A 25,247-nucleotide genomic window follows, 5' to 3' on the forward strand; every position below is an offset into this window, starting at 1 on the left:
AGCATTCTGAATTAGTATCTCTATCGGCGTAAATAGCCTTTTTGCGATATATTCAAGTCTATTTTCGGTGCACGCTTTTACCAAGATTTCGTGATCGACAAAAATGAAATTTCTTTAAACTCATCGCCATTTTGTTGGAACTTAATATTTTTCAGTGCTCGTATGTATACTAATAAAAATATATTGAAAATGACTTACATAAAATTATTTTGGTACAGGTCCAATAGGAGAGTTTCGGGAATTTTCGCCAATGCGGAGCAAACACTGGTAGCAGTTACTTGTGTAAAATATCTGGGAGTATGCGTGTGGAACGATTTGAAGTGGAATGATCATACAAAATTAATTGTTGGTAAGGCGGGTACCAGATTGAGATTCATTGGGAGAGTCCTTAGAAAATGTAGTCGATCAACAAAGGAGGTGGCTTACAAAACACTCGTTCGACCTATACTTGAGTATTGCTCATCAGTGTGGGATCCGTACCAGATCGGGTTGACGGAGGAGATAGAGAAGATCCAAAGAAGAGCGGCGCGTTTTGTCACAGGGTTATTTGGTAACCGTGATAGCGTTACGGAGATGTTTAGCAAACTCAAGTGGCAGACTCTGCAAGAGAGGCGCTCTGCATCACGGTGTAGCTTGCTCGCCAGGTTTCGAGAGGGTGCGTTTCTGCATGAGGTATCGAATATATTGCTTCCCCCCTACTTATACCTTCCGAGTAGATCACGAATGTAAAATTAGAGAGATTCGAGCGCGCACGGAGGCTTTCAGACAGTCGTTCTTCCCGCGAACCATACGCGACTGGAACAGAAAAGGGTGGTAATGACAGTGGCACGTAAAGTGCCCTCCGCCACACACCGTTGGGTGGCTTGAGGAGTATAAATGTAGATGTAGATGTAGAATGACCAATCTTCTAGCTGCAAGTGGTCTTTCTACATTGTGCGGCTGGTACAGGGAGCGTCCGATGTAGACACAAAAATGATTTCTGAGATGAAAACTTAGGCACTACAGAGGAGTTCATAGTGGGCTGCATCAAACCAGTCAGGACAGATCACTCAATAAACGAATAAATAATAAATAAATGAATGTAAATAAAAATTACTGGTAGAAATAAAACTACATCATCAAATTTAGCTTATCCTTTTATTTTACTTCAAAAAATCACGAAAATTGCCTATTTTTCGATTGTTCTAAAAGGGCTTCCCCTCAACTTAAATAGCGGATAGGTTAGTAAAACATATCCTGAGACACCAATGAGTTGAGGTATCAAATGACTCTGAGCACTATGGGACTTAGCGTCTAAGGTCATCAGTCCCCTAGAAGTTAGAAGTACTTAAACCTAACTAATGTAAGGATATCACACACATCCATGCCCGAGGCAGGATTCTAACCTGCGACCGTTGCGGTTCCAAAAGTTTAATCTTCAATAATGGTTTATGAAACACATCTATAAAACTTTTGAATATCGCAGAATAAAGCCTAGGCCTCTTTGCATCCGAGCTTGGAATCATCACTACCTAGATTATCGACGATTGAGCCATGAGTTCGACGGATAATATGCCAAATTCTGTCCTCATTGGCGCATTACATGTTCAGAGTCCCGTGAGGGATGTAGGATCCTTTCGTAGTGCTCCGAACGTTGTCCTTTCAATAGATATCCGGCGACCTTGGTGGTCAAAATTGGGTTCGGTAGGCATGAAGATATGAAGATAAGCAGTAGGAACACTCGCCGTGTACGGTTGGGCATTATGTTGCTGAAATGTAATTCCAGTGTGGCTTGTCATGTAGGGCAACAGAACGAGGCGTACAATATTGTCGACGCTGTGCTGTAATACAGCTACGGATGACAAGCAAAGGGATGTTGCTAAGACAATGGTGTCCCAGATCGTCTCTCTTGGTTTTCGGGCCTTATGGCGGACGCCAGCCAGGTTGGTATCCCACCACCGTCCGCGATGTCTCCGGACACGTCGTCGGCATTCGGTGGAGCAGAACTGCGTTCACTAGTGAGTTCTGCTTCGGACGGAGCCCCGATGACCAGTGGTTTTCTTTAATAGCAGGACCCCTTTTGATTTCATCCATTGCTCCCTTACAGAACAGCGGTACGTCGACGATATTATACGCCCCGTTTCGATGCCCTTCATGGCAAGGCACCCTGGGTTTACATTTCAGCAAGATAATGCTCGTTCAAGCACATCGAAAGTTTCTAATGCTTGTCTTCGTGATTGTTAAACCCTACATTGGCCACAAGGTCGCCGGATCTCTCTCTAATTGAGAATGTTTTGAACATTAAGGGCAGGGCCCTCTTACCAGCTTGGAATTTTGGCGACCTAAAGCATGAATTGGACAGAATTCATCAATTTATCTGTCAGCAAGATATCAAAAAACTCTGTCAATCAATGCCAAGCTGCAAACTGCTTGCGTAAGGACCAGAGGTGGACCAACGTGTTATTGACTTACTCAGTTTCAGACGCTCTTTCTCTTGAATAAACAATCCAATTTTTCTGAAATAGTAATCTTTTTTTCCTGTACATGGACGTCATATCCACCAGTTTCCAGCCCTCCTTCGGATAACTACTTCGTGGTGCGTGTTTTTTCGCTTGGAGTGTATTTCAAGAATAAGATTTACAACGTAATTCATTTTTTCACTTTTCCTGAAAAGGGTCCAATAAATAATTTCTACATAACCAAAGTGTCAAGTGTAATTATTTCACTTAACACATTGACCCATAGTAATGTGAAATATATTCAGTTATGAATGTTTCTGTGTAGCCACTTATTGAGATACAAAGGACGCAGGTATCGACGGATCCCAATATCAGTTTTATCTTCATTATTTTATTTAATTGACCTTGGTGCAGAGCGTTACTTTTCTCTGAAGCCTTTAACGTTGATTAAATTTCGTTACTTGCAGGTCTTGTTGACCTCAGTACGATGTTTCAAATGACAAAAGAAACACAAAGCCGTCGACGTAACTAAGTGCAGCTAATGTTTCCAGAGGCTTTTTTTAGAGGCGTCACAGACGACGACCAGCTGTATTTGCAAGAGCCCGTTAGTAGCGTGTACTTTCTGTGGGGCTACGGCCGACGAAGGCACTGAAGTCCATTCATTTGCTCTCCACACAGAGAGTCGGAAAATCCGACGTTAATAGTCTAACCAGATGAGGGTGGAAGGGAGGCGGAGTAGTGGGAAGGGAGAATCTCTGCTTTTATGTTGACTCTGAAACTCTGGGTGAGGAATTCTCAGAGCGGCTGCTCTAAACTTGTAAACACAAAATTGCAGACAGTGCAATTCTGCAATTAGGGACTTCTGTTAATTTGCTCAACGTCTCTGAACAATATCAGTTATCGCTTCCAACAAAGTAGTAAGGTAGTTTCACAACAAATATTTCGTGTTTGTTTTATTTTGTTATGTAATATTATTCTCAGAAAAAAAATATAATAACTTTATTCCAACAGTTCAGTAGGAAGGGAAGAAAATATGCTTAAATTATCGCTCAGCATTTCCTAATGTGAATATTGATGAAATCATGATTTGTAAATCACTTATCATCATTCTTATTAAACACTAGAATTCAGCAACATTTGCGCTGCTTGCCACATCTGACTTTGGTGATGAAACCAGAAGAAAGCTGACTTTGAACACTGTCATTCATCGATGTCACATGGTACAATTTTCTGGGGAAATTCCAGAGAAACGAAGTAGACATTACGTCGCATAGGAAATTACTGTAAGGCAAGATCCACTGACCATCTTCTAATATAATTAAGGGCATTGTCTGAAATACTAGCCATCCTAGCAAATAATGTTCACTTGCTTTCGCATTTCGCTGAGAATAACCAATTACAAAGACTAAAAGATTTAAACAGTTGTAACACATGGAACAAAATCAGTCTCTCCTGTCAACAGAATAATCTTACTATCGCACAGAGAAGAAAAATACTAGCAGATTAAAAACATTTTACCAGCTCAATTTAGAATGTAAGGTGTCGATAGACAAAAACAAAAGTTTTAGAATCTTACGGTATAGTGATGGTTTATGATTTATTTTTGCTCCATAAATGATTTTCTAAATGTATAATAACTAATTGAGACTAGATTCCGTTATGAAATTCTACGATATTGTAGTGCCTTTGTTATTTCAAATTACGAGAAATGTTCCTTCGGACACGTATGTATGCCCGAAGGAACAGGCACTGCAGCGGGACCGTTATGAGGTACACGAAATTAGTTCGTATTTGCGAATATAGATAACTATGAGCCATATGATGGAATCATGACCATGAAAATTTGTGCGGGACCGGGACTCGAACACGTATTTCCCGCTTATTGCGAGCGGTCGCCTTACCATTAGACTATCCGAGCACGACTCAAAGCCAGCTCCCTGTACGGAAATTTCATAATGGATGTACGTTTACAGGTAGTAGGTACATGATTGACGACATATGGAAGTTTGGGTCTGTCTTTCTGTTGACACACTTGTTCAGTCTAGGTAGCAATATGATCTCTCCAAGTTATTTGACAGAGGATTCATTAGCATAAGCCCATATTACGTCAGCAGTTGAAATTCTCTTTTGAAGCAGACTACCCGTATAATGTATCTTCTTGCATCTGGAAGCTGCCTTGTAAGGATTTTCTATGGCATATCTCAACGTAGATGATACAGAACTAGTGTCTTTGCCTACTATCCTCGATTCAAGTCCAACCACTGTTTACTTTCTTCGAACGGTCTCGAAAAAGAGGGCGAAGCGCGGGCAGAGTTTTAGAGCAACCTCTTGCTTTTGGTGTTGGAAATGTCTCTAAAAGGCAGATGACTCAACAATGACCAACAGCATCAGACGCTAATGGAAACCAGACGATTAAGGACGCGTAAGGTGTATCCTAAGAGTATGTGACATGTAACTGTGTTGTTATAATGATGATCTCTCCAGCAGAAAAGGATTTCCTTTTAGTCCCCCATTTGGATGTTGGGAGGGGCACTGCCAAGGGGAAAGTGTGCATCAGGAAAAGACTGTGTAACCAACGAAATAGTAACATACTTCTAGTCGGAGCATGAAATATCAGGAATTTTAACATCTTAGGAGAACTAGAAAATCCAAAAAGGAAATTTGAAAGGCTCAATCTAGATATAGCGGGGATCAGTGAAGCAAAATGGAAAGGAAATAAGAGTTTCTGGTCAGATGAATGTAGGGTAATATCAACAGCGGCAGAAAATGGTATAATGATAGTATGGTTTCTTATGAACTGGAAGGTAGGGAAAAGAATATGTTATTGCGAACAGTGACAGGGCTGTTCTCATCAAATTCGACAGCAAACGAACGCCAACAATAAAACGAGCAGTTCATCTACATGTGCTGATGTTACGGGTACACGAAAAGGATAAAGACGAAGTATATGAATATGTAGAACGCGTAATCCGTATGTGAAGGGAGATAATAACCTAATAATCACGAGGGATGGGAACGAGGTAGTACAGGAAGGAACAGAAGACAGTCACGGGAGATTATGGACTGAGTAACAGAAGTGACAGAAAGACTTATTGAATTCTACATCTAAATTTCTGCTATTAACAGTGCGTACACCATTCGATGCACATGGGGTTCTGAGACATAGTAGATAGCTTGGAGATAATGGAAGATTCCTACTCGATTACGCCATAGAGATTCTGGAATAGGATACTGTATTTTAAGGCGTACCCAGGAACAGACACAGACTCAGATCACGATTTAGTAATGATGAAGAGTATTCTGAAATTTAAGAAAATCGTCCGGATGAATCAGTGAGCAAATAAGTGGTATACTGAAGTTCTGCGAAATGACGAGATGTGTCTGAAGTTCTCTAAGGCTGTAGATATTGCGATATCAAATGCGACAGTAGGCAGTTGAGTTGAAGAGAAATAGACACCTAAAAACTAGGCAACCGAAGTTTAACAGACACACGTAGGCACATGGAAGATAACTGTGATTAAACATTAAAAGAAGAAATACTTCAAGAGAGCCACGGAAGGAGGAAGCAAAAAACATGTTGAGGGAAATTCAGTAATATAGAAATGTAAGTGACTTAGACCTGAAGTACATATGCAGTGCAGGGAAGCCAAAGACAATTTGACGCAGGAAAAACGTGAAGAAATCGTTAAGTAATGGTCGTCGGATGAACTGATTCAGCATACAGAAATGTCAGATACACCGGTTAAATTAAAATCAAGGACGTCAACAGTAAGAATGCTGTGGTGGTACCACTGTTCAACGAACAGGAGAGGGTAATTATGAGGAAGAAGCACGCTGATGGCGTCTACCACGAGGAGTACATGTCTGGTGTCGTGACTGTGGAAGTAGTAGACGTCGATATGGAAGACATAGTGAATCCAGTGTTAGGGTCAGAATTTAATAGAACCTATGAGGGCAGGCGATCAAATAAGGCAGAAGGAATAAATAACGTTCTTTCAGAATTTCTGAATTCGTTATGAGAAGTGGCAACCAAGTGACTTCATGTAGGAGTGTAGAATCCATGAAACTGGAGACATAACCTAAGATTTTCGGAAGAACAACATCCACAAAATAACGAAGATAGCAAGGGCAGATAAATGAGAGAACTAGTGGGTAATCAGCTCAATGACTCATTCGTTCACGTTGCTGTCAAGAATACTACACACAATAATGGGAAAGGAAACTGACGATAAATTAAATGAAGAAATTTGAGTTTCTTACAGTTAAAGACACGGTAGAGTCGGTTCTGATGTTGAGTTTGATAATGGAAGCGAGAATTAAGAAAAACCGAGGCAGATCATATTATTTGTCGACAGCGAAAAAGCTTTAGACGATTGAAGTTTTGGACAATGTTCAGAATTGTGAGAAAGGATAGATAAGTAATCTACAGGAAGGAGAAACAGAATACAATGTATACAAGAGACAAGAGGAAACAATGAGATCGCGAAAGAAGTTCTCGGAGTAAAAAGAGAGTAAGACACTGCTCAGTCTATACATCGACTAAACAAAGTCGGAAATAAAAGAGTGGGATTAAAATTTAGAATACAAATGACAAGATGCACTTATGACTTTGCCGTCGACAGCGAAAGGGAATGGGTTTACCAGACATGTTGAGTGAAATGAACAGTCTGACAAATACGGAATATGAATAGAGATTAGACCGAAGAAAGACTGAAGTAATGAGTGATAGAAATGAGATTAGTGGTGAACTTAACATCAATATTGAGGACCACTAAGCAGACGAAGGAAGGAAACTACAAACAATAACACTAGACGGAAGCAAGGACATAAAAAGTAGGGTAGCACAGGCAGTGAGGACATTAATGGGCAAGATAATTACATGTGACATTAATTTTGCATTCAAAGCAGCCCACTGTATTTAACCTTTTGATGTGTTTTCATCATACTCTTACGACTATGTAATCACATTATTCTTTTAAATGTCGTAGAATATGGCAGTGTACTAAAAAATGCCGAAAAATCATTCAGATCGTATCTTTCAGAGGAAACAAATGGGGTAAATAAGGAGGTAACGTGTATGAAGCAGTCATAATCCAAGTCGAAGCTAATTACGTATGGAGTCCCAGAAGATTCCGATTTAGTGCTTTTACTATTTCTGCTACACATTAATGACCTTTCATCAGTATCATTACGAGAACGGAAGTTTCTTTTGTATGCTGATAAATAATAAAGTCGTATGGCATGAATGGCTGGGAGACCCCAAAGGCAGGTTCAGCCCCTAATTGGAAAGGTTTTTCCTATCCTTCGTGAAGTATGAGATCTGTGTGATATGTTCATCTGTTAAGTGTAGGTAACATTATTGTGTGCTTGTCGTGAGTGTAGTGGCATGTTCGTGGTGGAGATGATGAGCGAAGGGATAGGTTGAAGCCCGATGGCGGCATGTGGCCTAACCCTCTCGAAAAGCAGCAAGGGGGCCACGGAGCTCAACGTCCTTATCCGACGAACGGATCATCATCAACAGTGTAACATACACTCACTTCTTGAGGCGCTGCGGAGAGGTTTGGAATTCATCCAAGATTTTGGCGAAAATACTACTGATCATGGCCTTTACGCCACCATCTCTATCCCCCTCCCCGGTTGCCAACCAGACACTCTAAGTAAAACTTTCATCCAGCACCAGGATTCGAAGCGGTTTGCCCCCGATTCGAGTGCCTTCGCAAACGTATACGTTAGCGACCACTGCTACGGGGGCGTGTTCTTTGTTGCAGATGATGCAAACACAGCAAGAAGTAGCAAACGCAATGTACATTTAGAAATAGTGGTAATGACATTTTTCTGAATGTTAATATATGTTTCCAAGCCACTTATTCGCCACCAAACATTGGGAAGATACGCAGTATGTAGTTCGGAAATTGCGACACGTTTCCTCAAAGTATATGCCTAAAATATAACGAAAAGCACAGAGAAGAAGTTAAGAGTATTGTTTTCATGGTTGCTAATGCCACATACCACTGAACTGCTGAACTGCTGCAGCTCCTGAAGAAATCTTTCTTGGCAACGCGAGTGTTGTCAGATGTAGGTGATATAACATTTAAAAGACTAGCGTACTACGCTCACTTTCAATATAAAATGTCGTATGGAATCACTTTTAGGTTATCTCGTCAAGCCAAGCTAAAGATTTCCGAGTCCAAAACGGATATACAAGTTATTTGTGTTGTAAATCCAAGAACATCCTGCAGAGATTTGTTCAGGGACAGATTCCCAAAATATTTTTTCCTTAACGAAATTTGTCGTAAACAATAAATTTATTTTGGAGTCAACAGTTCTGCCTTGGAAACAGTGCTGGATGTAAAAGAAAAACGTTGACAGCATACATTTTCAACAATTTGGCACCAGCCATAGAAAGCTTAACAACAGAAGGCGCCTAATGGATTTATTGTTGGTTAAATCCTTTTCCATTGACTTATATCGAAGCAGGACCGACTGATGAGGACACATTATTGGTAGTATAAAGATAAGCGAATTTTGTAAGTGTTGACTTCTGTGCATCATCGCTGCATTAATTTGGTCATTGTAAACAAGTGTTTAAACTGATTTTATCTTTCGATCATGCGTAGTTTTAATACCCAAAGTAGTATCATCTGCACTTCAGGGTAATGTCCATTTACATACTTAGTACCTTATGCAAAGAAATTATATCCAATATTTTTGTAACTGTTTCCTACATCCATGGGGACCATTTATTTCACTTCACATCTATGGAAGGGACATATCTCCTTTATCTTGAATGTGTATTCTTGTTTTACCACAAGTACAGATACTGGAGGATTTCTTCACTATGTATTTATGGACCAAAAAATGCCTCTACTCTATTCCGATCTAATTTAAATGGCAGAGGGGGAGAGGTCTCCTTGTGAAAAACCTCTTTTTTTTTTTTATCACCAGTCTACTGACTGGTTTGATGCGGCCCGCCACGAATTCCTTTCCTGTGCTAACCTCTTCATCTCAGAGTAGCACTTGCAACCTACGTCCTCAATTATTTGCTTGACGTATTCCAATCTCTGTCTTCCTCTACAGTTTTTGCCCTCTACAGCTCCCTCTAGTACCATGGAAGTCATTCCCTCATGTCTTAGCAGATGTCCTATCATTCTGTCCCTTCTCCTTATCAGTGTTTTCCACATATTCCTTACCTCTCCGATTCTGCATAGAACCTCCTCATTCCTTACCTTATCAGTCCACCTATCTTTCAACATTCGTCTATAACTCCACATCTCAAATGCTTCGATTCTCTTCTCTTCCGGTTTTCCCACGGTCCATGTTTCACTACCATACAATGGTGTACTCCAGACGTACATCCTCAGAAATTTCTTCCTCAAATTAAGGCCGGTATTTCATATTAGTAGACTTCTCTTGGCCAGAAATGCATTTTTTGCCATAGCGAGACTGCTTTTGATGTCCTCCTTTCTCCGTCCGTCATTGGTTATTTTACTGCCTAGGTAGCAGAATTCCTTAACTTCATTGACTTCGTGACCATCAATCCTGATGTTAAGTTTCTCGCTGCTCTCATTTCTACTACTTCTCATTACCTTCGTCTTTCTCCGATTTACTCTCAAACCATACTGTGTGCTCATTAGACTGTTCATTCCGTTCAGCAGATCATTTAATTCTTCTTCACTTTCACTCAGGATAGCAATGTCATCAGCGAATCGTATCATTGACATCCTTTCACCTTGTATTTTAATTCCACTCCTGAACCTTTCTTTTATTTCCATATTTGCTTCCTCGATGTACAGATTGAAGAATAGGGGCGAAAGGCTACAGCCTTGCCTTACACCCTTCTTAATACGAGCACTTCGTTCTCGATCGTCCACTCTTATTATTCCCTTGGTTGTTGATTGTATATGACCCGTCTCTCCCAATAGCTTACCCCTACTTTTTTCAGAATCTCGAACAGCTTGCACAATTTTATATTGTCGAACGCTTTTTCCGGGTCGACAAATTCTATGAAAGTGGCTTGATTTTTCTTTAGCCTTGCTTCCATTATTAGCCGTAACGTCAGAATTGCCTGTCTTGTCCCTTTACTTTTCCTAAAGCCAAACTGATCGTCACCTAGCGCATTCACAATTTTCTTTTCCATTCTTCTGTATATTGTTCTTGTAAGCAGCTTCGATGCATGAGCTGTGAAGCTGATTGTACGATAATTCTCGCACTCGTCAGCTCTTGCCGTCTTCGGAATTGTGTGGATGATGCGTTTCCGAAAATCAGATGGTACTTCGCCAGACTCATATATTCTACACACCAACGTGAATAGTGGTTTTGTTGCCACTTCCCCCAATGATTTTAGAAATTCTGATGGAATGTTATCTATCCCTTCTGCCTTATTTGACCGTAAGTCCTCCAAAGCTCTTTTAAATTCCGATTCTAATGCTGGATCCCCTATCTCTTCTAAATCGACTCCTGTTTCTTCTTCTATCACATCAGACAAATCTTCACCCTCATAGAGGCTTTCAATGTATTCTTTCCACCTATCTGCTCTCTCCTCTGCATTTAACAGTGGAATTCCCGTTGCACTCTTAATGTTACCACCGTTGCTTTTAATGTCACCAAAAGTTGTTTTGACTTTCCTGTATGCTGAATCTGTCCTTCCGACAATCATATCTTTTTCGATGTCTTCACATTTCTCCTGCAGCCATTTCGTCTTAGCTTCCCTGCACTTCCTATTTATTTCATTACTCAGCGACTTGTATTTCTGTAATCCTGATTTTCCCGGAACATGTTTGTACTTCCTCCTTTCATCAATCAACTGAAGTATTTCTTCTGTTACCCATGGTTTCTTCGCAGCAACCTTCTTTGTACCTATGTTTTCCCTCCCAACTTCTGTGATGGCCCTTTTTAGAGATGTCCATTCCTCTTCAACTGTACTGCCTACTGTGCTATTCCCTATTGCTGTATCTATAGCGTTAGAGAACATCAAACGTATCTCGTCATTCCTTAGTACTTCCGTATCCCACTTCTTTGCGTATTGATTCTTCCTGACTAATGTCTTGAACTTCAGCCTACTCTTCATACTACTATATTGTGATCTGGATCTATATCTGCTCCTGGGTACGCCTTACAGTCCAGTATCTGATTTCGGAATCTCTGTCTGACCTTGATGTAATCTAATTGAAATCTTCCCGTATCTCCCGGCCTTGTCCAAGTATACCTCCTCCTCTTGTGATTCTTGATCAAGGTATTCGCTATTACTAGCTGAAACTTGTTACAGAACTCAATTAGTCTTTCTCCTCTTTCATTCCTTGTCCCAAGGCCATATTCTCCTGTAACCTCTTCTTCTACTCCTTCCCCTAGAACTGCATTCCAGTCGCCCATGACTATTAGATTTTCGACCCCCTTTACATGCTGCATTGCCCTTTCAATATCCTCATACACTTTCTCTATCTGTTCATCTTCAGCTTGCGACGTCGGCGTGTAAACCTGAACTATCGCTGTCGGTGTTGGTCTGCTGTCGATACTGATTAGAACAACCCGGTCACTGAACTGTTCACAGTAACACACCCTCTGCCCTACCTTCCTATTCATAACGAATCCTACACCTGTTATACCATTTTCTGCTGTTGTTGATATTACCCGATACTCATCTGACCAGAAATCCTTGTCTTCCTTCCACTTCACTTCACTGACCCCTACTATATCTAGATTGAGCCTTTGCATTTCCCTTTTCACATTTTCTAGTTTCCCTACCACGTTCAACCTTCTGACATTCCACGCCCCGACTCGTAGAACGTTATCCTTTCGTTGATTATTCAATCTTTTTCTCATGGTAACCTCCCCCTTGGCAGTCCCCTCCCGGAGATCCGAATGGGGGACTATTTCGGAATCTTTTGCCAATGAAGAGATCATCATGACACTTCTTCAATTACAGGTCACATGTCCTGTGGATACACGTTACGTGTCTTTAATGCAGTGGTTTCCTTTGCCTTCTGCATCCTCATGCCGTTGATCATTGCTGGTTCTTCCGCCTTTAGGTGCAATTTCCCACCCCTAGGACAAGAGAGTGCCCTGAACCTCTATCCGCTCCTCCGGCCTCTTTGACAAGGCCGTTGGCAGAATGAGGCTGACTTCTTATGCCGGAAGTCTTCGGCCGCCAATGCTGATTATTTATCAAAATTTAGGCAGTGGTGGGGATCGAACCCGGGACCGAAGACGTTTTGATTATCAATCAAAGACGCTACCCCTAGACCACGAGTACCTTGGAACACCTCTACCTACCCAAAAAAACTCACACATTTCACCAAAGAATTTTACTTTCAATGTTGTGTGAGAAACTGATAGATAAGTTTGCAGTATTCTTGTTCGCGCTGAGCTCTTTCAGTGTCTCAGAACAGGCTATAAGTGCTCCTGTCATAGATTTTAAGTCCACGAGGGTGGCAAATGTGCTTGCAAATCGGTGTAGCCTTAGTGCCGTTCATCGCAAGCTCGACCCTTCTCACTTGTCAATCATAACTCAGTTGGACAATCTGTTGTCCAAACGGTTTAAGAGAGTTTTTAAAGCATTTTTTATGTGAAAGGCAATATAAATATGCCTCTGTATTCGTTACTGTTTAGGTTTTTAATTTCCATATGCACTGAGTATCCGTTCAAATTTCCATTCCTGTGGAGCTGTTCCACTTTCTCGGATTGCCATCAAAATGTGTCTAGCCTCTTAAAAAATTCATCGCTTAACTTACATATCTTGCAGTAACGACTTTTCTACTTGGGGTTTTGTTCGCTTTAAGTGACCCATATCTACATTTACATCTATATACATACTCCGCAAGTCACCATATGGTGCGTGACGGCGGTATCCTATACCACTACCATATTCTATTCGCAAACAGAGCGAGGGAAAAACTGTCTACATGCCTCCGTACAAGCCCTAATCTCTCTAATCTTATCTTGGTGGTCCTAATGCTAAATGTATCTTCGCAGCAGTAGAATCGTTTTGCCGTCAGCCTCAAATGCCGGATCTCTAAATTTTTTCCTGAGTGCTCTTCGAAGAGAACGTCGCTTTCCTTCCAGTGATTCCTATTTGAGATTCCGAAGCATCTCCGTAATACTTGCGTGTTGTTACAACCTAGCGGTAATAAATCTTGCAGCCCGTCTCTGAATTGTTTCAATGTCTTTCTTTAACCAGTCCTGGCGGGAATCCCAAACAGAGGAACAGTACTCAACAATGTGTCGCAGCACCGACCTACGCAGGGCCTCGTTTATAGATGGACCACACTTTCCTAAAATTCGCACAATAAACCGAAGTCGAGGATTCGCCTTCCCTACTAGAATCCTTACATGCTCATTTCATTTCATACTGATTTGCAACGTTACGCCTAAGTTTTAATCGACGCGACTCCGTCATTTAGCACGCTAGTAATGCTTTACTCGAATATTATAGGTTACCTCTCACCAATCATCTGCTTCAAACTGTATTTTTCTACATTTAGAAGTAGCTGCCATTCATCACACCTAGTAGAAGTTTTGTCTGTTTTGCATCATCCTACAGCAGTACGCCACAGTATCATCAGCAAAAAACCACATACTTTTGATTACCCTGTCCGCTAGATCATTTATGTATGTAGAAACTAACAGCTGTGCTGCTACATGTACCTGGAGCATTCCCGACGACACCCTTGTCTCTGATGAACACTTTCCTTCTAGTATAGAATACTGGGTTTGTTACTTAAGAACTCTTCGAGCTCCTTACTTACCTGGGCAAGTATTCCATATTATCAGGTGATATCAGCTTATTCATCTGGGACTGAATAGGTTTCTCACGGGTAATCTTTCTTTCGCTGAATGACAGTTGAGTAGGTCTTGGGAGGAGTCAGACAATATCGTGTATTTCTGTCTAGTAATCGTCTCTAAGGTTCCATTTACTCGATAGAACCTTGGGGAAAGTCTTGTAGCTATTTATGTGGCATTATAATGTAGTACCGTACTGAAGCTGAAGAGGTCCCTTAAAAAACTTTATAAGGCCGGAGAAAAATGACTATATTACTCATACTGCTCACTTGACTTTTTCGGATTTATTTCCACCATCACATATGAGTAACACCAGCGTAATTCTTGGATTTATATGCGAAGCAAATCTCACATATTACTCGCAAACTTTCATACTTGACCTTAACACCGTTTGCATTCCTAGCTAAGGATTTAAACTTATGGTTGACGTAACTAGTAACCACACTGTTCACTAAACACTCTATGTTAAACACAATTCTTAGTTGATGCTAGCACTTTTCTTCGGAAGTTGTTCATGGGTTTAGCCTCCCTAATATTCCTGTGGTCTCTGAGGCGACATTTTGCTATATATAATACATAACCTTGTTTTTGTCATAAGCTCGTTTCCCGTGCAGATTAATTTTGAGATCATTTCCTCAGTCTTTAGAAGAGTCTCCCCTCTTCCAATAGCTGTATGTCCGTACCCATGATTTCACGTATTGATTTGGTCCTCTGTCGCTTTGCCATACGCTGTATTTTATCACTTCAATTCAAGTTTTATAGCAAGTTGTCCTAATTATTTATTTCAAGTTTCTGCTACCAGTCACTTTTTTAAAAAGTGACTGGTAGCAGAAACTTGAAATAAATAATTTTCCCACACAGTCACGGTTCACAAACATAGCCATTATGGCTGAAAATAATAAAGTTGTCCTAATTTCCCTCGTCAAGGTGTGGTGTCCCTTTCCATATATTTGCCATGAACCATATAAATAACGACAAAAGAACTATACATGCGTAATGTTGTGTGAACTTTAATGCCTAATTGTGATACGGACAAAGTGACGAAATAACTTTAAAGACAATTTATCGTTTCTGATAATAGAAAAAAGACATTATTCTCCGTGATATAAGATGAAATGTGTAAACTAAAGAACTGAACACTATAATCTTTGTTATATTGTAAAAGGTCAGGAAGACACTGGACTTAGTCGTCTTCTGATGTTTTCTTGTGTCTTAGCTATTGTTTGAGTGCAGAGGGTACGATTGTATTGCGATAGCTTTTGTCTTGCTCTCGTTTAATTACTAGAACATAATTGATGTGTAAAAGAGTTACGAAAATATAATAAGCTAATCTGGAGTGCAGAGTAATCATTTAAGGAACCTACGCCACATTTGTTATAACGCAAGAGTTTGTGTAGCATTTCTGAAGCTGCTGCGGAGCTAGCTGCGATCATCTTCGATTGAGAAAGTTGGCCGCCATTACGAGGTGCATTTCAACTATTTATTTCCACAGGAAATACGACTAAGCCGGAGCAGAAGAACTTATTTAAAAATACTATCAAAATTAATTCGCATCAAATCGAGAGATTTATTTTATCGTAAAGTGACTATATTCAGTAATACACTCTATTACAGGTCAGGTGCCTTTTTGCATACACTTTATTACGCTAACGCCTATGATATTATTTGTAGGGAGCCTGGCGCTCGTTTTCCACCAGAATTTAGAGTGTAATTTGGCAACGTGCAAATATTCTATTGCTTATTTGTAATTGTTTCTTACGGGGTTTTATAAAATATAGCTTTACTAAATTGAACTTCACGAACTTAATAGAATCCTCATATAACTTATAGCAGAAAGGGACGTTACAAATGGCCTCTTCTATTGCTTATGGTTGGAGGACCTGGGCATTTCAGTAGAAAAATTTAATTTAATGGTTGCTGAATGATAGAGATTGGTAGGTTAAAATAATATTTATTGAAACAGCTTGTAATAGTCACCCAGGACACTTAAATGTCGAGCTTATAAAACAATTCGAGAATCAAGTTACACAATTAGAATAGAACAATGATAAGAAAATGAATGGTTATTAGCGTCGCAACAAGCATGCTACTGGACACGTACAACCGAGATGGGGCCCAGACACAGTTATAACATAAATTATGTTTGTAACCGTAGATGCAAAATTATGTAATTACACAAAAAAGTATTAATTCTAACACAAACACACAACAGACCAACGAGCAAAGGAAGTCTCAGAAAGAAACGTCACTAGGCGAGTGAGCTCCAGTGAGTTAACTCGATTACGAAACAAAACGTGAGTGGTTACGAAAGGAGGCCCTTTGAAGCAATAATCAGACTGCAGAAAATCTTGCATACCAGTGCGTGAAGTGTGTATATCTTGAATGGGAGATTAAACAACAGAAACCAGGAATGAGCTTCTCTTCCTTCAATATGTCACGATTTCCGAAGTCGGAAGCATGTATTGCAGGTGTGATCTTACCGTGATCGCCACTGAGGTGGCTGCCGACAAGTCGGGATGCGTCGAACTCGGCCGCTGCTAACTGTTGCTGACTGAGCCGATTTGATGTCATTGCGTGTAGAGGATCTCATCACGCTCTTGATTACTCGAATCAGAAAACCCGTACCAACCCGAATACGAATCCTAATGCCCCTCTCAACTGTTAGGTAAATTTCTTTTAGACCCCGAAAAAGCACTCCGAACATTTTTGTAACCAATCCCAGAAAATATCCAAGTACTCCTCCAAATAGGGTTCTGGAAGTCCGTTCCCTAGCTCCCACCGTAAAGGTAAGAGTGTATCCGCCAATGGGATACGCTTATAAAGAAATGGGAAACGAGTGCCCCCGTTCCCACGTGTGGACTTGTTTGTCGGAAATTCTGGAAAGTTTGTTGGAATATGCGGAGCATTCCCACCGGAAGGGAAAAGTTTGGAAATCTGATGACTCACGAATGGCTATTTACTTGCTTGAAGAGCCAAGACTGGAGACCGCACACAGCAGGATAACAGCAAGTGGACAGCTGAGGCCTACACGCAAAGGCTACTAACATGCAGAGCTCTCGCCCCTTCCGGCAGTAATTTCCAGGTCTGGTTTAGAGGATAGCAGTCTTTAATTCCGCCGCTCTTTGTCTGCGGAGGCTGAGCAGGAAGGTAATTCCTACAAGCCTCGCGTGACTGTGAGGCCTGCTAGCGTAGGAGCTGCCTTCTGAGAGACCGCCAGCTCTTTCAAAGCGTTGGAAATCTCCTCCAGTTTTCACCCGAGGTACATTTCATGGGAAGGACTACTACAAGAAGAAATGCTTTAGGTATAGATTGGTGGGTACCCCACGTTGCAACAAGCAACCCCTTACCACTCATGTAATCAGCGTGCAACTGAGTGGGAGAGTAAACGAAGCAAGAGAGTCTCATATGCAAATTTAATACGTAAATAGGATAAAATGTGAGATCCTGAAACAGGAATTGGGCTGAAAAACTAGTGTAGCCCACAACGCGTGAGTACCTGTACTTTAGTAGTATTTCACTTACTACATGGCCGGCCGCGGTGGTCTCGCGGTTCTAGGCGCGCAATCCGGAACCGTGCGACTGCTACGGTCGCAGGTTCGAATCCTGCCTCGGGCATGGATGTGTGTGATGTCCTTAGGTTAGTTAGGTTTAAGTCGTTCTAAGATCTAGGGGACTGATGACCACAGCAGTTGAGTCCCATAGTGCTCAGAGCCATTTGAACCATTTTGAACTCACTACATTTGCGCTGCTGATGTAGTAAAACTGCAACATGAAGCGTGACCTTTCAATTTATTATTTTTCAGAGAGTATTTGAATATACCACTGAGTGTACCACAAAAATTCCGTTGTGTAGCTCTAAGTTCAGGAGGTACGACGTCAGCAGAATTGTGCTGCATGAAAAGTAAACAGGGTGAAATTCTGTAGAGATCCGTGAAAAGTATATTAAATATCTAAGAAATATATTTGATGTGTGTCTACGGGTGAAGCTATGGGTAGAAAGCTCATACTAAACACCTGCAATGATTTCAGCCAAATTTGGTACAAAATATGAAAAGCGGAACTATAGTGGTAAGAATTGCCAGCTTCATATTGGGATGGGGTTCACTATGGAGAGAGTAAGGGGGAGGAGGAGATGAACTAACAGATAGGGGGACGGACAAGCTACAAAATGGTGAGGGGAAATGGACGGAGAGACAGGAGAGAGCAAGAGATGGAGAGAAAAAGATATGAGGAGGGGACAGTCATAAAAAGGAAAGAGAAGGAGATAGAGACGGGCAGAGTGAGTTGGAAGAGAGAATATGGGCAGAGGGTAGAGGAGTGAATGGAATCAGAAGGGTGGTTGTGTACAGAGGGGAAAGGAGCAGATTGGCAGAGGGAGATGAGCAAATGAAGGAGGGGGAGGAGCAGATAGGCAGAAAGATGGGGGGAGGGAGCAGAGAAGGCAGGAGGAGATGAATAGAGACAGGGGGGCTAAAGGAGGTTTACAGAGAGAGAGGGTGGGGGAAGTGGACGGAGGTAGAGAGAGGGAGGAGAGGAGGAGTTGCGGAAAGGGTCCAAGTGTGCTGACAATCCAGAATTTGATCAGCAAGTTTGAAAGGAAGGGTAGCATTGGTAATGACAGTGTTGGCAATAACGGTCGTCAAAAAAAGGCTGGAAACACCTGAAAACATCGAGAAGACATATGTTTCAAACCAGCACCACGAAATCGACCAGGCCTGATGCACAACAGGTGGGAATGAAATAGGAGGCATTTCCACAAATTGTTGTTGAATACCTGCATATCTTCACACACAAAATTCAAACTCATCAGTCACAGCGCCCTTGAACAGCGGTTGTGTTTCGCCAACACTATTTTCACAGAATTGGCGAACAGGACTTTGATGTGAATATGATCTGATTTAGCGATAAAGCTTACTTTCATTTATATGGGTTCGTCGATAGACAAAATTGGCGCATTTGGAGGACGGAGAAACCGCATTTCGCGATTGAGAAGTCTCTTCACCAGCAGTGCGTGACTGTGTGGTTTGCAGTGTCCAGCCACGGAATGACCGATACGATATTTTTGAAGGCACGGTGACCGTTAAACGGTATGTGAAGGTTTTTGAAGATGATTTCATCCCCATTATGCGAAGTGTCTTTTGACAAGTTGTGGTTCATGCAAGACGGAGCTCAAACTCATTGAAGCAGGAGAGTATTTCATGTCATGGAGGAGCACTTAGGGGACTGCATTCGGGCTCTCGGATACCCAAAGGTCACTGGCATGGGCCTCGATTGGCCAAAATATTCTCCGGATTTGAACACATGTGACTCCGTTTTGAGCACCTGTATTAAGGACAGGGTGTACAGCAATAACTCCAAAAAAATTGCGGAGCTGAAAACAGGCATTCAGGAGATCATCGACAGCATCGATGTTCCGATACTTTAGCGAGTCATACAAAATTTCGCTATTCGTCTGCACCATATGATCGCAAATGCTGTCAGGCATATTGAAGATGGCACAACCCACTCGTAAATACACTACTAGGCATTAAAATTCCTACACCAAGAAGATGACGTGCTACAGACGCGAAACTTAACCGACAGGAAGAAGATGCTATGATATGCAAATGATTAGTTTTTCAGAGTATTCATACAAGGTTGGCGCCGGTGGCGACACCTACAACGTGCTGACATGAGGAAAGTTTCCAACCGATTTCTCGTACACAGACAGCAGTTGACCGGCGTTGCCTGGTGAAACGTTGTTGTGATGCCTCGTGTAAGGAGGAGAAATGCGTGCCATCACGTCTCCGACTTTGATAAAGATCGCATTTTCGCCTACCGGGATGGCCGTTTATCGTATCGCGACATTGCTGCTCGCGTTGGTAGAGATCCAATGTCTGTTAGTAGAATATGGAATCGGTGGGTTCAGGAGGGTAATACGGAACGCCGCGCTACATCCCAACAGCCTCGTATCACTAGCAGTCGAGATGACAGGCATCTTGTCCGCATGTCTGTAACGGATCGTGCAGCCACGTCTAGATCCCTGAGTCAACATATGGGGACTTTTGCAAGACAACAGCCATGTGCACGAACAGTTCCACGACGTTTGCAGCACCATGGACTATCAGCTCGCAGATCACGGCTGCGTTTACCCTTGACGCTGCATCACAGACAGGAGCGCTTGCGATAGTCTACTCAACGACGAACCTGGGAGCACGAATGGCAAAACATTTTTCCGATGAATCCAGGTTCTGTTTGCAGCATCATGATGGTTTCGTCCGTGTTTGGCGACATCGCGGTGAACGCACATTGGAAGCGTGTATTCGTCATCGCCATACTGGCGTATCACCCGGCGTGATGGTATGGGTTGCCATTGGTTACACATTGCAGATGTGCTACGACCCGTGGCTCTACCCTTCATTCGATCCGTGTGAAACCCTACACTTCAGCAGGATAATGCACGACCGCATGTTGCAGGTCCTGTACGGGCCTTTCTGGATACAGAAAATGTTCGACTGCTGCCCTGGCCAGCACATTCTGCAGATCTCTCACCAATTGAAAACGTCTGGTCAATGAAGGCCCAGGAAATGGCTCGTCACAATACGCCAGTCACTACTCTTGATGCACTGTGCTATCGTGTTGAAGCTCCATGGGCAGCTGTACCTGTACACGCCATCCAAGCTCTGTTTGACTCAATGCGCAGGCGTATCAAGGGCATTATTACGGCTAGAGGTGGTGGTTGTTCTGGGTACTGATTCCTCAGGATCTATGCACCCAAATTGCGTGAAAATGTAATCACATGTTAGTTCTAGTATAATGTATTTGTCCAATGAATACCCGTTTGTCATCTGCATTTCTTCTTGGTGTAGCAATTTTAATGGTCAGTAGTGTATGAATATCTGTAGTGACGTTTACATGTTGAATAATGCTTGTGCACGCCGTATTTTGTAACTAATTTACGTTTGTTTCGTGTAGTTCAATAGTTGTAAGCCTCTGCCATGGCAACGCCAGGTAGTCAGCTACTTGTGGTAATAGAATTGTAAGGCTAACTCTCTTGCCTGGGTTTTGTTTTAAATGCGTGCTTTTGTACGAATATCGGTGCTTGTAATGTTTGTTTTCTTGAAATGTTTTGTGTACACCTGTCAAGCTAGGACCACTACCCCCAGCCACGATCACATACACGAGGGATCTCGTCAAGTCATCTTTGTTGGGGAGTAATGTGTCGCACTAAAGGGAGAATGTATAGGTAAGAACTAACGCCATTACGAATTTTCATGTCGTTGGACTGTCTTTTTCCAGGTAGTAATTAAAACTTCATAACTGCCGTCTTTCCTCATAAAAACAGGCTTAAGACAAGGTGACTGCCTATCACCATTACTGTTCAACTGTGCACTGGAATACATAATGAGAGAATGGTACAAGGATAATCGAAAGATGATAAGAATTGGAAGTGCAAACGATGATATTAGCTTAAACTGCTTGGGATTCGCTGATGATCTTGCTCTCCTAGCCAACGCCGTTCAAGAAGCCAGGCAACAAGTGAAATCACTACAAGAAATAGCAGAGAAAGTAGGCCTTAGAATATCATTTGAAAAAACGGAGATTATGCTAACTGATCCACCACTTGCAAACAAAATTACATTAGGAGAACAGGAAATCAAAATTGTAGATAAATTTCAATATTCAGGCGAAATAATAACATACAATCTAAATGAGAATCCATCATGGCAGAATAGAATTAAAAAACTTAACTACGCAAATTACATTACCAAAACTACATACAACAAAAAAAGGCTATCTATAGATGCAAAATTAAAACACAATAAAACAGTAACACAACCAGAAGTAACGTATGTAGCTGAAACTATCTTCAAAACAACTAATACAGCAGAAATTGACAGAATACTAAAAATTTAAAGAAGAATAATTAGGACATGTATAAATAAACAGTATAAAATGAATGGACATTGGAGAACAGCATCAAATGAAACAGTATATAAGAAAATAGAACCAGTCATGAGCACGATCAGGAAGAAACGCATCTCATTCTCTGGACATCTGATGAGAACTCCAGAAAACAGAATTGGTAAAAAAAAAAAGAAAAAAAAACAAAAAAAATACAAATATTGTGGAACAGCAAGAGCGACATTAAATGGATCACAGAAATTAACGAAGATATAAAATAACTCCAAATTACAGTAGATGACCTAAAAAACAAGACAGAGGAAACCAGATTACTGTAAGATCCGCAAACCAGACTACAAATGAAAATCAATAAAAGGAGTACTGGAAGAATGGTCTCAGATGAAGAAAGAAAGAAAATATCTGAAAGAATGAAGAAATATTGGGCAGACAGAAGAGCAAAACACCTTTCATATAAGAATAGACTCTAATAATTATATTACCTAAATATCATATTAAGTTATTGTTGAGCCAAATTGTATCCCTGTGTAACAACTTGTTTACAACTTTATATTTTTGACTAGAGTGGTCCAACGAAGGCCATAAAATAAATAATTAATAATAATAAAACTGTGATGTTTGAAATTTTCCCGGCATAATGATTGTTCGATAAAAACATGGGAGAACTGCCGTAAGTCAGTAACATCTTGCCACGATATTTCGGCACAAAGTCATTTGGCCATCTTCAGGTGAGTACAGCTGTAGAAGTACTGGCGAATACGCGCTGAACTCTGCCATTTAAAGCCAAAGGGGGCTACATTGGGCGTGAGCTGCGCATGTACTGTTTAGCGTGCGCGTTCACAACTCCGTGCGCTGCGCCTGGCGCCCTCCGCGGTGAAAGCTTGGCATTTCGATATCAGATCGATCTTCATCTTTATACCGATAACTACGTTGGCCACGGAGTTTCTATACAACGGGATTCCAATCGGAAATCAACTGGTAACCGCTATCTCGATTGATAAGAGTCGCGCCCTCTGACAATTTTATTTCTATGGATTCATTTATAATTGAACTCCAGAAATTTGATGTTTGAGCGAAAATTTTTGTATCATTGTAATTCATAGAGTGGGCAGAAGAAATGCAATGTTCAGCGATTTCGGACTTGGTGGGTTGGAGAAGGCGAGTATGCCGCTGGTGTTCCACAATACGTTCCTGCACCGCTCTTGTTGTCTGCCCTATATATGACTTGCCGCAATCACACGGAATCTTGTAGACACCTGATTTACGTAGGCCCAGGTCATCCTTAACGGATCCCACCAGTGATAGTTTAGGAGGAGGGCGAAAGATGACTAACTTGATGCTTCCTCAATATTCTACCTATCTGTGACGAGATGTTCCCAATAAAAGGTAGACAAGCCGTTGACCTGAAGACCTCTTCTTCCTTGTTGCGTCGTTTGTAGGACTGCATAGCTCTGTTCACTTGCATAGTTGAAAAGCTATTCATCAGGAATACTTTTTGCAGTTGTTTCAGATCCACTTGAAGACTGTCGACGTCAGAAGTAGTATGGGCAAGGTGGATTAAAGTTTTAAGGACACCCATTTCGCCCTCCTCCTAAAATATCAATTTCTGGAGTTCAATTATAAATGAATCCATAGAAATAAAATTGTCAGACAGCGAGACTCTTATCAGTCGAGATAGCGGTTACCAGTTAAATTCCGCTTGGAATCCTGTTGTAGAGAAACTTCGTAGTCAACGTAGTTATCGGTATAAAGATGAAGATCGATCTGATATCGAAATGCCAAGTTTTCACCGCGGAGGGCGCCAGGCGCAGCGCACGGAGTTGTGAACGCGCACGCTAAACAGTACATGCGCAGCTCACGCCCAACGCAGCCCTTCTTTGGCTTTAAATAGCAGAGCTCAGCGCGTATTCGCCAACACTTCTACAGCTGTACTCACCTGAAGATGGCCAAATCACTTTATGCCGAAATATCGTGGCAAGATGTTACTGACTTACGGCAGTTCTCCCGTGTCTTTTTGGAACAATAATAAAACTGCCTTCGTAAGGGCGGGAAATGTGAACTGAATTGCGTCTGCTGCAGTGAGTACAGCTGGTGACGTCTGGGGACTGACCTGCTTGGACTTGCCCTTGGAGCAGCGGCGGCGCTTCTTCTTGGCGTCGGGCGCGGCGCGGTAGGTCTCGATGCGCAGCGCGGGCGCCGCCGCCGACGAGGGCACCGAGCCGCCGGCCGGCCCGGCCACGTCCTTGAGCAGCAGCGACCGCGGGCATCCGCGCCGCTCGTACCACAGGCCGCGCACGGGGGCCGGCGGCGCCTTGTGCGGAGGCGGTGCGGTGGCCGCGGCGGCGCCGGCGGCGGGGGCGGGCGGCGCGCGCGGCGGCAGCGGCAGCGGCTGGCTGCGCCGGCGCTCGCACGTGCACACCAGCGCGGCCGCCGACGGCCCGGGCTCGCACGGCGATGGCATGGCCACTGCCTCCTGCCCAAACGCACAACATCCCGCTGCACCTCAACGGTCACTTTTGATAGGAGCGCGCAGCTTAAGGCGCCTACATACCAGGCCAATGAATGGTAACCAGACGCTTCAATGGCCAAGATTTACTTAATATACCGGGTGATCAATAAGTCAGTATAAATTTGAAAACTGAATAAATCACGGAATACCGTAGTCAGAGAGGTACAAATTGACACACATACTTGGAACGACATGAGGTTTTATCAGAACACAAAAAATCCAAAAGTTAAAAAATGTACGACAGATGGTACTTCATATGATCAGAATAGCAATAATCAGCATAACAAAGTAAGACAAAGCAAAGGTGATGTTCTTTACAGGAAATGCTCAATATGTTCATCATTCCTCAACAATAGCTATAGTCGAGGAATAATGTTGTGAACAGCACTGTAAAGCATGTCCGGAGTTATGGTGAGGCATTGGCGTCGAATGTGTTCTTTCAGCATCCCTAGAGATGTCGGTCGATCACGGTACACTTGCTACTTCAGGTAACGCCAAAGCCAATAATTGCACGGAGTGAGGTTTGGGGACCTGGGAGGCCAAGCATGACGAAAGTGGCGGCTGAGCACACGATCATCACCAAACGCTGCGCGCAAGAGATCTGTCATGCGTCTAGCAATATG

The 25,247-nt window shown here is 42.1% G+C and overlaps 1 protein-coding gene across 1 annotated transcript in view; it reads right to left on the bottom strand.

Moving 5' to 3' along the window:
- Positions 1 to 24,576, bottom strand: part of LOC126417056 (dipeptidase 1-like) — a 644,900-nt gene extending 620,324 nt beyond the window's left edge. The window contains exons 1-2 of the mRNA XM_050084949.1: positions 24,535 to 24,576; positions 24,226 to 24,426 (exon numbers count right to left, since the gene is read on the bottom strand). Coding sequence (XP_049940906.1) covers positions 24,226 to 24,426; positions 24,535 to 24,576 — 243 coding nt within the window. The remainder of the gene's footprint in view (positions 1 to 24,225; positions 24,427 to 24,534) is intronic.
- Positions 24,577 to 25,247: the final 671 nt, after the last annotated feature.

The sequence above is a fragment of the Schistocerca serialis genome, chromosome 8 (genome assembly GCF_023864345.2).
Source record: "Schistocerca serialis cubense isolate TAMUIC-IGC-003099 chromosome 8, iqSchSeri2.2, whole genome shotgun sequence".
In the NCBI taxonomy this organism is placed as follows: domain Eukaryota; kingdom Metazoa; phylum Arthropoda; class Insecta; order Orthoptera; family Acrididae; genus Schistocerca; species Schistocerca serialis.